Source organism: Magnolia sinica, chromosome 10, assembly GCF_029962835.1.
Source record: "Magnolia sinica isolate HGM2019 chromosome 10, MsV1, whole genome shotgun sequence".
NCBI lineage: Eukaryota > Viridiplantae > Streptophyta > Magnoliopsida > Magnoliales > Magnoliaceae > Magnolia > Magnolia sinica.
The window spans coordinates 84,359,609-84,376,408 of NC_080582.1; the positions used below are offsets into that span (position 1 = coordinate 84,359,609).

The window sequence follows — 16,800 nt, forward strand, 5'->3', positions numbered from 1 at the left end:
TGGACAACCAGAGTTGGGGTCCCAACCGTTTACATTCAACTCTTCCTGGATTGCTATCCCTGGGTTTTCTCAATTGATTGAAGAGTGGTGGCCGACTTTCCAGCCTGAAGGATTCCCAGGCCATAAACTATCATGCAAGCTCAGATTATTGAGGGAGAAATTGAAGGATTGGAAAACTAACGTTCTCGCCAAGAGGGAATCGGAGTTGAACGATCTCTTCGCCGAGCTCCAACGTATTGATTTGGAGGTGGAAGATTCTTTGATGCCTTCAGATTATTTGGGGAGGCGCATTCAGATAATTCAAAATATAATTGGTAGGGCATTGGAAGATGAGACTTTATGGAAGCTGAAATCCAGAGCCAAGTGGATTTCTGAAGGAGATAAGAACATAAAATATTTCCATAGAATAGCCAATATGAGGTCTCGGTTAAAGGCTATTCATTCAATTACAGTTGATGACATACAAACAGAGGAAAAATCAGAGATCATCAGGCTAGCCATCAACCACTTCAGCTCTCTCCTTTCTTCAGACGGGTGGAATAGACCGGGCCTAGATGGTATTCATTTCAAGTCCCTTAATGCTGAAGAAGCAAACTCTTTGGAGTCTCCTTCTACTGAGGAAGAGATTAAGTCTGTTGTGGATTCCCTTGGTAGGGATAAATCCCCTGGCCTTGACAATTCCCCATGGCGTTCTTCCAAACCTTTTGGGAAACCATAAAGTTGGACGTGATGGAGTTCATGGTCGAATTTCATGAAAGAGGGAGGCTCTCGAAAGGGTTGGGAGCTTCTTTCATTACATTAATCCCAAAGTTGGCAGGTGCTAGCTCTTTTTCAGATTACAAACCCAAATTACAGACCCATCAGTCTTATTGGAGGACCTTACAAAATGCTTGCTAAGGTTCTCTCTTCTCAGCTAGCCAAAGTTACGGGGAAGGTCATCTCTATCAACCAAAGCGCCTTCATCAGAGGCAGACAGATCATCGATTGCACATTAATCGCCAACGAAGTGCTCCATTCCTGTCACGTCTCTGGAGAAAAGGCTGTATTCTATAAGTTGGATATTGAAAAAGCATATAATCATGTGGAATGGGGTTTTCTTCAATATCTTATGGGTTGGATGGGTTTTCGTTCTAAATGGAGAAAATGGATCGCAGCCTGCATCGACTCAGCTCATTTCTCTATTCTCCCCAATGGTACTCCTTTTGGTTTCTTCAAGAGCTCTAGGGGGCTCAGGCAGGGTGATCCCTTATCCCCCCTTCTTTTCCTTATGATTAGGGAGGCTCTCTCTCATATGCTGGCTAAAGGTCAGGCGGAAAATATCATCAGAGGCATTCTCATGCCTGGAATGCCAACGCCCATAACCCACATTCAATTCGCTGACGACACTCTAATCATTTTTTAGGCCAATTAGATGTATATCGACAATCTCAATACAGCTCTTCATTGCTTTGAAGTTGTATCAAGTATGAGAGTCAATATGGCCAAATCCAAGCTTTACGGAGTGAATTTATCTGAAGAGGAGTCAGCTAGGTACGCTATGTCGTTGGGGTGTTCTTCGGGTTCTTTTCCCTCTTCTTTCATTGGGCTTCCCCTTCTCTTTGGCCACCCTCCTCTCTCTCTGTTCTTTCCCTCTTTCCCTCTTTTTTCTTCTCTCTTCTTTCCCTCTTTTTTTTTTTCGGTTTCCCTCTCCTTTTTTTTTTCGCAGGTGTACCACACAACTTAGCTGCTGTAATAGGTACGTGTCACGCTAAGACGAGCACTGACAGTCCTCGAGCTCCGAGTTGTACGAACGGTTCAAAGGAGATCAAAGTTACATGGGCTCCACAGCGATGTATTTATTATATCTACACCGTTCATCTATTTTTAAATATCATTTTAGAGCATTAGCCAAAACATGAATCGTATCCAAAGATCGTCTGGACCACACCAAAAATAGCAGCGAGATGATGATTTTCACCCTTAAAAAATTCGTAGGCCCACCATATTTTTTAGGAAAATACGTCCGCTGATGTCATAGTTGCTGAACCATTGCAGATGTGCGCCGACCTCGCTCGTCAGCTTACGTACGTTGCTCAATCCAATCCAGAAACAGGCAAGAGCAGAGAAGAAATCTTCGACGAAATCTAGAATAAGAAATGGATTCAAGACGCTGTGGGTCACGTAGGGAGATCCCTGGGACTATCATTTGGAGATAGAACAGAAGATTATGTTGCGTTATTCCAATTCATTGAAAACAGAGGTAGATCGTCCCCTCCTCAGCCCACTTCAACAAATTTCACCCCCAGATCTGCCAGCAAACGAGAGCTTCAGAGACTTCAACCGAACCCAGGAGTGGTCTCTGCCGCCAAGGTGCGTCATCAGCGCACGGGATCTCAGGAAAGATCGGTGGCCCAATGAGAATCCTCTCTTGGAACGTTAGGGGGAATAGGCTCCAAGCAAAAGAGGGGCCTTATTAAGAAATCCATCAGTAGGAGAGACTCGGGTGTTGTGTTTGCAAGAAACCAAGGTCCCAATTTTCAAAGATGCTATTCTGTCTTCCATCTTGTTCGCCAAGGACGCAAAATGGGTCACGCTCGATGCATCGGGTAGCTCTGGTGGGATTCTTGTTGCCTGGAAATCGTCCAAATGGGAGTTGCTGTCTTCAGTCATTGGGTCTGTTTCAGTTTCAGTTACTCTCCAACATAAGTCTTCTTCTCTTTCTTGTCTTATTTCTACGGTTTATGGGCCAAACACAGATCTTTCTAGATCCGATTTTTGGGAAGAACTCACAAATATCAAGCAGTCATTTACAGGTGCATGTTGTTTTGTTGGGGATTTCAACGTCGTCAGGTTTGCGAAAGAGCACTCTCGCATTAGGAGAAAGTCCCAAGTCATGGAAGCCTTCTCTGACTGGATTCAGTCTCATGAGCTAGTCGATCTGTCCCTCTCGGGGGCTAGATTCACTTGGTCCAACAGCCATCGTTGCCCCATCCAATCCAAGCTCGACAGATTCCTCTTGTCCGTTGAATGGTTGGAGACATTCCCCATGGCTTCCCAAATGACTCTTCCTAGACCTACCTTGAATCATTGCCCGATTCTCCTATTGATGGACAACCAGAGTTGGGGTCCCAACCGTTTACATTCAACTCTTCCTGGATTGCTATCCCTGGGTTTTCTCAATTGATTGAAGAGTGGTGGCCGACTTTCCAGCCTGAAGGATTCGCAGGCCATAAACTATCATGCAAGCTCAGATTATTGAGGGAGAAATTGAAGGATTGGAAAACTAACGTTCTCGCCAAGAGGGAATCGGAGTTGAACGATCTCTTCGCCGAGCTCCAACGTATTGATTTGGAGGTGGAAGATTCTTTGATGCCTTCAGATTATTTGGGGAGGCGCATTCAGATAATTCAAAATATAATTGGCAGGGCATTGGAAGATGAGACTTTATGGAAGCTGAAATCCAGAGCCAAGTGGATTTCTGAAGGAGATAAGAACATAAAATATTTCCATAGAATAGCCAATATGAGGTCTCGGTTAAAGGCTATTCATTCAATTACAGTTGATGACATACAAACAGAGGAAAAATCAGAGATCATCAGGCTAGCCATCAACCACTTCAGCTCTCTCCTTTCTTCAGACGGGTGGAATAGACCGGGCCTAGATGGTATTCATTTCAAGTCCCTTAATGCTGAAGAAGCAAACTCTTTGGAGTCTCCTTCTACTGAGGAAGAGATTAAGTCTGTTGTGGATTCCCTTGGTAGGGATAAATCCCCTGGCCTTGACAATTCCCCATGGCGTTCTTCCAAACCTTTTGGGAAACCATAAAGTTGGACGTGATGGAGTTCATGGTCGAATTTCATGAAAGAGGGAGGCTCTCGAAAGGGTTGGGAGCTTCTTTCATTACATTAATCCCAAAGTTGGCAGGTGCTAGCTCTTTTTCAGATTACAAACCCAAATTACAGACCCATCAGTCTTATTGGAGGACCTTACAAAATGCTTGCTAAGGTTCTCTCTTCTCAGCTAGCCAAAGTTACGGGGAAGGTCATCTCTATCAACCAAAGCGCCTTCATCAGAGGCAGACAGATCATCGATTGCACATTAATCGCCAACGAAGTGCTCCATTCCTGTCACGTCTCTGGAGAAAAGGCTGTATTCTATAAGTTGGATATTGAAAAAGCATATAATCATGTGGAATGGGGTTTTCTTCAATATCTTATGGGTTGGATGGGTTTTCGTTCTAAATGGAGAAAATGGATCGCAGCCTGCATCGACTCAGCTCATTTCTCTATTCTCCCCAATGGTACTCCTTTTGGTTTCTTCAAGAGCTCTAGGGGGCTCAGGCAGGGTGATCCCTTATCCCCCCTTCTTTTCCTTATGATTAGGGAGGCTCTCTCTCATATGCTGGCTAAAGGTCAGGCGGAAAATATCATCAGAGGCATTCTCATGCCTGGAATGCCAACGCCCATAACCCACATTCAATTCGCTGACGACACTCTAATCATTTTTTAGGCCAATTAGATGTATATCGACAATCTCAATACAGCTCTTCATTGCTTTGAAGTTGTATCAAGTATGAGAGTCAATATGGCCAAATCCAAGCTTTACGGAGTGAATTTATCTGAAGAGGAGTCAGCTAGGTACGCTATGTCGTTGGGGTGTTCTTCGGGTTCTTTTCCCTCTTCTTTCATTGGGCTTCCCCTTCTCTTTGGCCACCCTCCTAAGTCGATATGGGATAAGATAGTGGACCAGATTCATAAGGCTCTCGCCCTCTTTTTTTTTTCGGTTTCCCTCTCCTTTTTTTTTTCCGCAGGTGTACCACATAGCTTAGCTGCTATAATAGGTACGTGTCATGCTAAGACGAGCACTGACAGTCCTCGAGCTCCGAGTTGTACGGACGGTTCAAAGGAGATCAAAGTTACATGGACTCCACAACGATGTATTTATTATATCTACACCGTTCATCTATTTTTAAATATCATTTTAGAGCATTAGCCAAAAAATGAATCGTATCCAAAGATCGTCTGGATCACACCAAAAATAGCAGTGAGATGATGATTTTCACCGTTAAAAAATTCGTAGGCCCACCATAACGTTTATTTTCCATCCAATCTATTCAAAAGGTCAAAAGGACCTGAATGAAGAGGAAAAACAAATTTCATATTGATCCAAAAGTTCTGTGATCCCAAAAAGGGTTTCAATGGTAGACTTTCAATCCCCCACTGCTTTTTGCAGTGTGGTCCACTTGATAATTAGATCTGTATTATTTTTCGTGTCGAGCCTTAAGACGAGCTCGTCAAATGAATGGACGGTTTAGTTATAACATATACCTCATGATCAGACCCACAGGACTTGCTTGCGTCAAATGAATGGACTAGTATGCATTACGTAGCATGTTGCACAATTTAATAAAATTGTATACGTGCCACATGGCCCCCACCATGCTGTATGTATTTTATCCATGCCGTCCATCCATTTTGCCACATCATTTTACATTATGATTCAAAAATTAGTAAGATCCAAATCTCAGGTGGACCACAACATGGGAAACAGTGGTTATAGAATGCTCACCATTAAAAATTTCTTAGGGTCCACTGTAATGTTTATTTTCCATCTAACCTGTTAATAGGGTCACACTAACGTGGATGAAGGGAAAACACACATGTCAGCTTGATCTAAAACTTTTGTAGCCCCGATAAATTTTTAATGATAGTCGTTTAATTATTATTGTTTCTTATGGTGCGGTCCACCTGAGCTTTGGATCTGCCTCATTTTTGGGCTCATGCCCTAAAATTATTTGGCAAAATGGATGGACGGTGTGGATATAACACATTCATCACGAGTGGGGTCCAAAAAACTTTGACACTCGTGTGCTACACTTCACAATCTGAGTCCTACCTAATTCGGGCCCTTAAAAAATTGTACACGAGACATGTATTAACTTAAAATTTACCAATTAAATTATGGACTGTAATTGCTAACTCAAAATGCCAAAATCAAATTGTTTGAATAGTTTTAATTGTTAATTTGTGGACGCTTATTTTTTAAAATAGGGCCTTTTGATTTTTTTTCATGATTCACTATCCAATAAATGTCCACCAATTCACAAGTGGGATAATGCCAATAAATTGCATGAATTTGAGGTTGATTTGGGGCATGGATTGGTCCTCCAAGTCAGCCCCAAATTGGCAACGCGATCTACCTGAATTTAATTTCATTTTTTAAAAGAACTATTGGGAGAAATGATATCAAATTGTTAAGTATATAAATTAGATATTTAGAAAATTAAATATATGAATTTTGTAGTCAAATTCAGGTTATCTGGTTCATAAATTCATCAGACAGTCCGATACAACTTCTCACCAAAGAGTGGACCGTTACACCACCATAAACATGTTCCAATTTATAAATGAATGCATATTTGGAATGCTTAGAATATTCCAGATTTAATCTATATTTTTTGGCAAAATTTTTTTTTTGCACCGTCACGGGCCGTTACGCCCCCGTACCGCCGTTACAATCTCAATACAGCTCTTCATTGCTTTGAAGTTGTATCAAGTATGAGAGTCAATATGGCCAAATCCAAGCTTTACGGAGTGAATTTATCTGAAGAGGAGTCAGCTAGGTACGCTATGTCGTTGGGGTGTTCTTCGGGTTCTTTTCCCTCTTCTTTCATTGGGCTTCCCCTTCTCTTTGGCCACCCTCCTAAGTCGATATGGGATAAGATAGTGGACCAGATTCATAAGGCTCTCGCGAGGTGGAAATGCAGGTACCTCTCAATAGGTGGTCGCATGACGCTTATCAAGGCAGCCCTATCCAGTCTCCCTACATATCTGATGTCCATGTACAGATGCCCCTCGTCTGTGATTGTGGCCATAGACAAATTGAGGCGTGATTTTCTCTGGTGCGGGAAAGAAAATCAAAGAAAGTTTCACCTGCTTCATTGGAACGAGGTTTGTAAACATTATAAAGAGGGAGGTGCGAGCATAAAAAATTTGAAGATCATGAACCAGCCCTTGGTAGGTAAGTGGATTTGGCGTTTGGGGACTGAAGGGGACTCGTTGCGGATTTCCATCATCAAGGGTAAATATGGGTTGTCACCTAGTGGTTGGTGGACCAGCGATACGTCTGTTTACAAAGCTCTCCCCTATGGAAGGGGATCATTCGTATGAAGGACGAAATGCTCAATCTCATCTCTTACGAGCTTGGAAATGGCACGTCAATTCGCTTTTGGGAAGATTGGTGGCTTGGAGAAACTCCTCTTAAATCCCGCTATCCTAATATCTATCAGCCGACTCCTGAGAGGAATGTTTTGGTGGCAGATTGTTACTCTGTCTCAACTGCCAATGTGGTTTGGGACGTTAAATGCCTCAGAAACCTCAACCACTAGGAAATTCCCAATATATTGATCTCCTTAATGAGATTTCTCATGCCATGACAGACCCAGCTACTCGGGATAGTCTCACTTGGCCTAGCGACAAGTCCAGCGCTTTGTCGGTCCACTCCTTTTATTCTCATCTCGCTTCCTCTGGTCCTCCTTCTACCTTAGCTACCCCTTTCATATGGAAGTATGCGGTCCCCCCCAAATATATCTGTTTTGGTTGGCTCGTTGGTAAGAACAGAATTCTGACGGTTGATAATCTCAAGAAAAGGGGTATGATCATCGTCAACATCTGTCTCTGCTGTATGAAAGCAGAGGAAACGGTGGATGATCTCCTACTTCATTGCACATTCATCTATCAAATTTGGTCAGAATTTTTTCTCGGTTCAACATTTGCTGGTGTAACCCGATCTCGGCCCTCTCACAATTGTTCTCTTGGCATGGGGTTAGGATGAGTAAAGTTAGAAGAAGCATCTGGAGGATGGCGATCATGGCAATTTGGTGGTCAGTTTGGGAGGAGAGGAATAACAGATGTTTCAATGGCATATCATCTTCGGTCAAAGATGTCTAGTTAAGGGCAAAAAATCTTATTTTCAAATGGGCGGGCAATGTAAATGGGCTATTTCAGGACAATCTTCTATTCCTTGGTTGTTAGGTTCTCTGCTATCTCAGCAGGGTCCTATCCTTTTTTCCTTTTAATCTATCCACCCTCGAATCATCTAGAACAAAACAGCCCCCTAGCATGCTCATTATGCGTGAGTTTGAAAGTTGAGAGAATGGAATCATCTATGCTTTGCTGATACATGATAAAGAACCAAAAATGCTTGCGGAAAAACAACCAGCCATTTGAACAAGTGAAGAAGCTGATGGATTTGCTAAGCATGCTTTTGAGATTCATGGCGATGTTTGTTGGTCATTTTGGTGAGCTATTGTTCTTCTTTCTTCACCTTGGAAGCAATGTGCCAGCCAATTCCCAGCCTGGTTTATCTGAGATGGGTTGATGTTGGGTGGGTAACCAATCTTATAGCTTCTGCACAGCAGTTGGAACCATTACTGCTTCGAGTATAATTGAAAATTCATGATTTGTTAGCAGACTCCAAATTGCAGGGAAAGGCTATGATGATGATTTTTCTCTAATCAATAGTTGTATTTGCAATTCCATTGGTCCCATCGCTTCCCCCGCAAAAACTGTGTGATGAATGTGGTGAACATGCTTGCTATTGGTAACTTTTATTTATTTTTCTTCCTTTGTTTATGCTCAATGGTCTCATTTGGCACTGCATGCTCTAGACATCAACTTTTCACAATTTCCGCTTTTGGGTAGCATGGGATAGTTGTGCTAAAGTGCTATGTGGGCTTAACCATGTTGGCTTGTAAACATGCGCTGTAATCATTTTGTTTGTCATTGCTATTTTGCACAACTACAGCATGACCTTTCATGTGTTTGGGTTATTTGTTCTCATGTTCTCAGCAGTTTGCTTCACAACACTTTGCTTGCTCACTCTTTGATGCATGGACGTAATAGTCAGGCTGGGGGCAAGGTGTTCAATAACAGTAACAGTGACCGTAATGGGAAACATTGTTACCATTGTTTGGGTCCTTTTTTCTTTTTAATTTATTGTAACAGCCTCGTAACAGACCGTTATGAGTTATCTTTCAAAAAAAAACAGACTGTTACGAGGTGGTAACAGCCGTTAAGCTCCATAATGGGCCATTTCTCCATAACAGCTGTTACAGTCCCATAATGCATAACGGTACCCACCATACCGCTATGTAACCGTTTTTTAATACCGTGGCTGGGGGTCAATATTGGGTAGGACCATGTTGGCATGTGAATGGTGTCAATTGATGTGAGCCTCTGCCATGATTGGTTCCAAAAAGGCTGGATAAAGTTGGAAAGTTGATGTTCGGTGGGCAGCCGATCACAGAACTATTGAAAGTTGATGTTTGATGGGCAGCCGATTGTAGAACTATTACCTATCTATCATTTAAAAGCCAACCTTGATTTTATGTTTTTTAATTTTTTTAAGCCAACCCCAAATTACTCGGAGACAGGCTAAGATGGTGATGATGATTTATTGTCATTTTTTCATTCTTGGATTTCCAGATCTTTTTCCAGGATTGCTCTTTTATAGTAATAGATTTTTTTACCCCCAATCTTCTTTTGCTTATTTTAGATACTTTATTTTGCCCATCTGAGAATTTTCGTTTCTTACAACTAGTCACAGTATAGTTTTTTCACACATGACATGAACTGTTTATTGATTTGTCCAATAGGATATTGTCATGTACGTGAACTCTCCAGGAGGATCAGTGACAGCTGGTAAAAAAAATTTATATAATTTCTTAATCTTTTTTCAGCTATTTTAGTTGGACTTTAAGAATGTGGACAATGTGGTTTTTATTCAAAATTGGTTTGGTCTGTTCCCACTAGGTATGGCCATATTTGATACCATGAAGCATATCCGGCCCGACGTTTCCACTGTTTGTGTCGGATTGGCGGCTAGGTAAGAAAATTCTTTCTTATAGCTCTGGCATTTGTATTGGCAATCATTCTAATTTGTTTCTTTAATGTAGCTCTTCTATCTACATGCGTCACTGCAAATTAATGATTTCCCTGGTAGCATGTATCTTGATATGATGAGTGAAAGGTGTAGCAAGATGAGGAAGGATAAAATTAGAAATGAATGCATTCAAGGAAACTCAGGAGTAGCACTATGGGCTAATAAGATGAGGGAAAGTAGATTTAGATGGTCTGGCCTTGTGGAATGGAGGTCAAGAATTACACTGGTTAGGAGTTAATTGGTTCAAGTTGAAGGGTCTAAAAGGGCAAAGAGAAGGCCCAAAAGGAGAAAATATTTGAGGACCTATGGTTTAATAGTGGAGATGGTCCTTGATAGAGTGGAATGGCAGAACAAGATTAGTGTGGCTGACCCCGATTCGCTGGGACAATCTTTACATGATGTCGATGATGATCCTATGTTGGCACCAACTTGCTAATTTACCATGTTGTGTGTATTGCATCCAAACTGTGCAGCAGGTGCATCCGCCATGAAGAACATGAAGTGCAAAAGATCAAGCCTATCTAATCATCGTATGGGCCACATCACGAAAATAATGGAAAACCACCCCAATGGCTCTAATTCATGTGGGGACTGCCATTGTGTGTGTACTAAAATCTTGTCCAAAATGGTCCTCATTCAAAGACTATATCCTACCCATGTCCAAAGGCTGGACTATCCTTGTGTAGGACCACGTGCGGGATGGGGGCACCCATAATTGGAATCGGTCATCAAAAGGGGCCCTGGAAGGGAGGATCGCATCTGTCCAGAAATGTCGCCCCACCATAAAGATGGACACCGCAAAATCAGGCGAATTGACCATCATCAAGCGGGTGATCACATGAGTTTGTAGGTTTCTCTGCCCTTTTTTCCATTGTTTGCAATGGTGTATACCAGCTGATTATTGGATTGACCTAATCCTTGGGCTACATGTTTTTCATGAGTGAGCAAACGTAATGTATGGTTTGGATGTCATACACGCACCACGGTGGCCCTATGCAAGGTGCAAATGGAAAACAAATGGATGCATTTGAAAAACTCAAAATCTTCTGAAGACTGGTATATCAGGTATAGCTTGAGCCCTTGCAAAATGAACTCCTCACTATTTCACTGCATTGTTAAATCAGCCACAACAGGTTACAATTTGGAATTGCCTCTTGCGACAAGCTGCTATTTCTCTCTGCTTCTTGTTTATAAATCAATATTTTAAAGCTTGGAATTCATCCCTGACCCATTTTCATGGGCGGTTGGGTCAAACTGCCATTGCAGCTAGGTCAAGCGTTCCCAACCTGGCAAATCTACTTGTAGTGTGTTTATAGTAGGGGAGGAAAAAAAAAGAAAGCATAACAAGTAAGCAATATGCCTCTGGTGTAGTGAAATGAGAACTTCCCTGTATTGAGCTTCCTCAAATAATCATGCTTTTCAAAGAAAACAGGCGACTACCCTTTTGATGTTGGTTTTTAATGAGCCGACCCACTTTTGTGGTCTGTTCTGGGACAATTATTGTCTGTCTGGGTGTTAGCAGATTGCTGTAATTTGTATCCAGTCTTTTCGTGTACGTGTGTACACCTGCATTTACACAGTGACCTTATGCATCTTTCTGTATTTTCATGACTTTATTTCTCAATAATAGTGAATCTACTGACTTTAGATTGACGTTGTTTGGCTTTTCACAAACAGCATGGGCGCTTTCCTTCTGAGTGCTGGCACCAAGGGTAAACTCTTTTCTGGCTCTCACTATGGCAAGTTGAAGGTTTCTTTTTGAAGTGGATGATTTCTTTCTGACTTAAGTGTTTCTTTTCGTTGTTGTCTTGTTCCAAATCAATGAAGGGAAACGATACAGCTTACCGAACTCTAGGATAATGATTCATCAACCTCTTGGTGGGGCTCAAGGAGGACAAACTGACATAGACATCCAGGTAAAACCGCTCTCATGCACACGCACATGCATGGTTTTTAGACTCAGATCAACTTGTTCTGTCTCTAGTCGAGTCACATCTCACCCAAGTCAAGAGATCTTTTGTCCCAACTCACCTGAGTTGGGGACTCAGACCAGCCATAAAACCATGTGCACATACAGACCCACAAACACAAAATAGACTCTTCGACAGTGATCTCGAACTGACAAAAAAATCAGAGTGCCAATCCAACTCTCCCATGTTTTTTTTTGTTAAATTACTCGTAGGCCAATGAGATGCTTCACCACAAGGCTAATCTGAATGGTTACCTCTCCTACCACACCGGTCAAAGTCTAGACAAGATCAACCAGGACACAGACCGCGATTTCTTCATGAGTGCAAAAGAAGCCAAAGAGTATGGACTTATTGATGGTGTCATCATGAATCCTCTCAAAGCCCTTCAGCCACTGCCAGCAACCGAAAGTTAGTAAGTATTGTTTCTTTGCCATATTAAATTTTGTGCAATATCTTACTATGGCCATCACATAGTCAAACGTAAACGACCATGATACGACTGTTTGGGATCAATACCTGTGATATGCAGAAGTTTGCGATAGTAATTTCCAAGTTTAGTTTTGGATCTCTCTCTAGAAATATGGAGAACATATTTTTGAGGTTTAATGAGAGTACCATTCGTTTTAAGGTCGAGATGTCAGGTATCGGGACCTGAAAACCCTAAGAAGTAGTCACATCCATGCACGCATTGATATTGAAAAATTACACTATCAAAATCTCTTCATGTATGCATCATCATCATCATCTAAGGGCTTTATCTTATATGTCGGAAAGTGGTTGACCTTCCTGCCAAACAATATGGAAATATATGTTTCCTAGTATCAGTAAGTAGCTAAAGATAACATGCACACGATACGGAAAATGTATCTGAGGGTAGGTGTGTTTGGTTGAACCAAATGTAATGAAATTTCATGATATTTTGCACCAGATTAGATGGATTAATCATCAATGTCATGAAATTTCATGATATTTTGGTTCAACCAAACACACCCAAGTCACTAAAAAAATATACGAATACCATTGTAAAAGTAATATAGATGCTAACAAACATACGAGGAAAAGATAAAAGCAGGATTTTCCTAATGAAAGTGTCAATGTGTCTTATGCAAGCTTAATACTTGCGACACAACAACTGTTTAGAAAATGGAGTCTGTGTTAGACTACAGTTTCGCATTGAAACCCTCTTGAACTTTGTTCTGGACATTGGTCCCGCAAGCCAATCTCACTTGTTGGGGGACTTTTTTTTTTTTTTTCCTGAGGTGTTCAACTGCATGCTAAAAAAGGAGCTAATAAATCCAACTGCACATGGCAAACCAAGTTAGCCACACCGAGTGACATTAAATGCATGTTTAAAGTCCACCTGACTCAGACGAGCCAATTTAGCGTGTTTTACAATTGTTTAAAGCCCACTTAAATGCCACACCGGATTTGGGCTTGATCTCCCTTTTTATTTTCTTTCAATATTTCAATTTGTCTTGGAAGTGTGTGGTTTAGTTCGGGGTTTTATCATGTTATTGCTTGCATGTTAAATACCGTCTGTCTTGTTCAAGCTGAGCGAAGCCCATTTCATGTGCAAGATGAATCCGTTATGGTTTGTTTGAACGACTTCAGTCAGCGATGGTAAGCTGATGTAGCTGGTTAATCAATAACATTCCTCATGATTATGGAGTGTAAATGTGTAATCACGAGGAACTCTGGCATCATATCAAGCCATTTGAAAATGAATGGTTTTGATCAAAGGATAACCCATTCAATCAGTCGAGCTTTGGTTATTGCGCCTTCAAGTGACTATTTTGGTTACACTGGTGCCAATGTCTATAATGTTGCATCCTCCAAAGAACATGAAATTTTCATGGTGGCCCATGAAATGAAAGGTGGGACAAAGTTGATGGCTACCCACATGTCATGTGTGGCCCCAGATGAGCTTTTTCCCTAATCTGTAACATATTTTCCCTAATGACACAGGTACGAGGACTGTATCATTAGTTATGGAAATCAGTTATCCTTTCCTGCCAACATTCCACTTATATAGCATGTCTTACCCAAGCAGGTGGGCCATACTATGAGTATCACCTGGTATGGAAATCAGGATGATCCACGTATAGAGTGGGAAAGACATCAATATCAATATCAATATCAATGGACAACCGATGGTATGACTTGGTGTGGTGGTCCAACCCAGTCAATGAGTGGATGCTTCTTAAATCAGGTGATCATCATGTTGTTGTCTACCTTTTGTACGGTTTGGATATTCTATATATGCGGCATGTTGATGGGAGAACTGATTGTATCATTGCTTGTAATACAGCTGCTACATTAATGATCTCTTTTCCATGTCCAGAAAATTCAGGGTCGTATCACTCGCTTTTACCCTAATCACCAGTGGTATTTTCATGGGATATTTATTTGATACTCTGCAAGAGTATGACACTTGATGCGCAGGCACTTGGAAATTACACAAATGGCACCTAGTCAGTCAGAAAATGACATTTTTCTTATCTTTCTTTTTTAAATAGCACCACACTGAGATTCGTTGAACAATCTTTAACCTTTGATTCGTGGACACTTGTTTATTAAAATGGGACCGTTGGATTTTTATTTTTTTTTAAATAACTCTCTGATAAAATGACCTTATCAGCGGCCTTGTGAAAACTCATGCCTGTCTTTTTGGTTATTCATCCTGTTCACATGTTGCACTGAGGTACAGCGATTCAGACCATCCAAATGGTGTGTCCCATTATGGATGGAGCATATCTAAAATCACATGATCGAGCAATCCTAACCATCCAATTAATGATATCAGATGGATGGTTAAAATAAAAATGATGAGTGGTCCATATTTGAAGGAAAAGCCAGACAGCCAATATTAGGGTGTGTTTGGCCGGACCGATCCCATGGGATTTGGTGGGATGGAATGGTTTTTAAGGTAATGATGGTGGTTTCAGTGTTTGTCTGTTCATCCCATGGGTTTGGGATAGCCCATGGGATATCCAACAGGGTGTTTAGATGGTAAATGGATGGGTTTGCATCTCCACTGCTTCTCATGGTGTGCCCCACTCACTGCTTTATAGCTGCCTCAAAACATTTTCATGACTGAATGATGGCAGGTGAAAATGATGGAGGGAGTAGATATCTCATTGATATCTTGGTGTGCCCTACACAGGGGTGAAAACTTATATCTCCATATTAGTGGCATCCAGGCGCTGTTTACGAGGGCGTGTGGAATGGTTTTTATCCCGCCATCCCAAACAGAAAATGGGATGGGATGTAAACAGTATAACCCGTGGGATCCGTCTTATATTTTTCAGTATAAATTTTAGACGGTCGGCTTAACAGTTTGGACGGACCACCATTATCTGAAGTGTGCAAAACTAGCGTAAGAGTCTGTCCCATCTCTTAGCATCACCGTACGGGTTTCTCGTGATATGGTAAATTCAAAAGGTAAATGAACCCAACCGATACAAGCGATACTCTATCAATGGTTTGATTTGCTACAAAATCCCATCTTTTGAATGGTCTAACGAAGCTAGCCGATTGCGTGGTGAGTCCAACACCACTGACATCCCTAGTGACTTGACTCTGTGGGGCCCATTGTAATGTATGCATTCTAACCATGCTGGCCATCCATTTTGCCAGCTCTTTATAGGGCATGGACCCAAAATATAAGTATATACGAAGCTCAAGTGGACCACACCACATGAAACGGGGGATTGAACGCCTACCGTTGAAAACTTCTTGGGGCCCACAGGTTTTGGATCAAGCTGATGTTTGTGTTATTCTTTTTTTTTTTTTTCTTCCCCTTCATCCACGTCTGTGCTCCCTTGTGGACAGGTCGTGTGGAAAATAAACATCATGGTATGCCCGAGGAAGGTTTCAACGGTGGATGTCAATTATCCCCACTGTTTCGTGTGGTGTGGTCCCCTTGAGCTTGGGATATGCTTCAATTTTGTGCTCATGCTCTAAGATGAGCTGGCAAAATGGATGGAGGGTGTGGATAGAACATATACATCACAGTGGGGTCAGGGGAGAATTTGTGGTCGGAAATTCTTTTTCCATTTTCAATGTTTTACTCAGGGTTTTTTCAGCCACTAAGCATATGGATTACGATGATCCAACCAAACTACTTGGATGGATGGGCAACCAAATCAATGATCTTTTGTAGCTTAATCAATGTGAACTAAACCCTTCTAAGCCATTGCTCATATGGTAAAGGCAAGTTATGAGAGGGGTGGACAACCAAAGGTGGCCCCCATGATGGCCATATTCAATCAATTTCTAGTGCCAAAAAGTATGAACTGACCATTTCTTTGTTATTTATAAATTAGGAGCATCTTATAAAAAGGAAAGTCTAATAATTGTAATAAGACTAATCATTTCTGGGATCTATAATTGGAATATAATTACTCCCTGAACTTATAATCACTCTTGGCACTATAATTAAATTGTCATCACTCTCAGGACTTATAATTGGACCGTTATCCCCAAGACTGGACGGACGTAGACATTCTCTGAATTCTGTCGGTGATGGTGATCAAAGGATGGATGCATGTACGGATGGTCAAGATCATTGATTGAGCCTTTTCTAATATCATAAGCATGGATGATCATATGGTTAGTTCAGAGTAATATTGAGAGGGATGAGCAATCAAAGATGGGACCTGCATGATGAATGATCTAGATAATTGATTGAGCCTCTTTTGGGCTAATTAATTCATTGTCCATGTTCACAACCATTGATCAAATGGTTAAGATCTTCCAATCAAAGTGATTTGTGAAAAGGTAGGCGGTACAAAGTGGGCACCCATGATGGACAAATTACATCAATCAATCATTGGGGCCCACTTGAATAATCAATATTGATTGTCCACTTACATAGCAATCGATTAACGTGCTATAATCATCCTATCCA

The 16,800-nt window shown here is 41.4% G+C and overlaps 1 protein-coding gene across 1 annotated transcript in view; it reads left to right on the plus strand.

Annotated features, from left to right (window-relative positions):
- LOC131217235 (ATP-dependent Clp protease proteolytic subunit 5, chloroplastic) overlaps positions 1–16,800 on the plus strand; it is a 36,055-nt gene that overhangs the window by 13,911 nt on the left and 5,344 nt on the right. Inside the window, exons 5-9 of the mRNA XM_058212089.1 lie at positions 9,635–9,680; positions 9,792–9,864; positions 11,599–11,633; positions 11,749–11,837; positions 12,104–12,303. Of these exons, the coding sequence (XP_058068072.1) occupies positions 9,635–9,680; positions 9,792–9,864; positions 11,599–11,633; positions 11,749–11,837; positions 12,104–12,303 (443 nt within the window). The remainder of the gene's footprint in view (positions 1–9,634; positions 9,681–9,791; positions 9,865–11,598; positions 11,634–11,748; positions 11,838–12,103; positions 12,304–16,800) is intronic.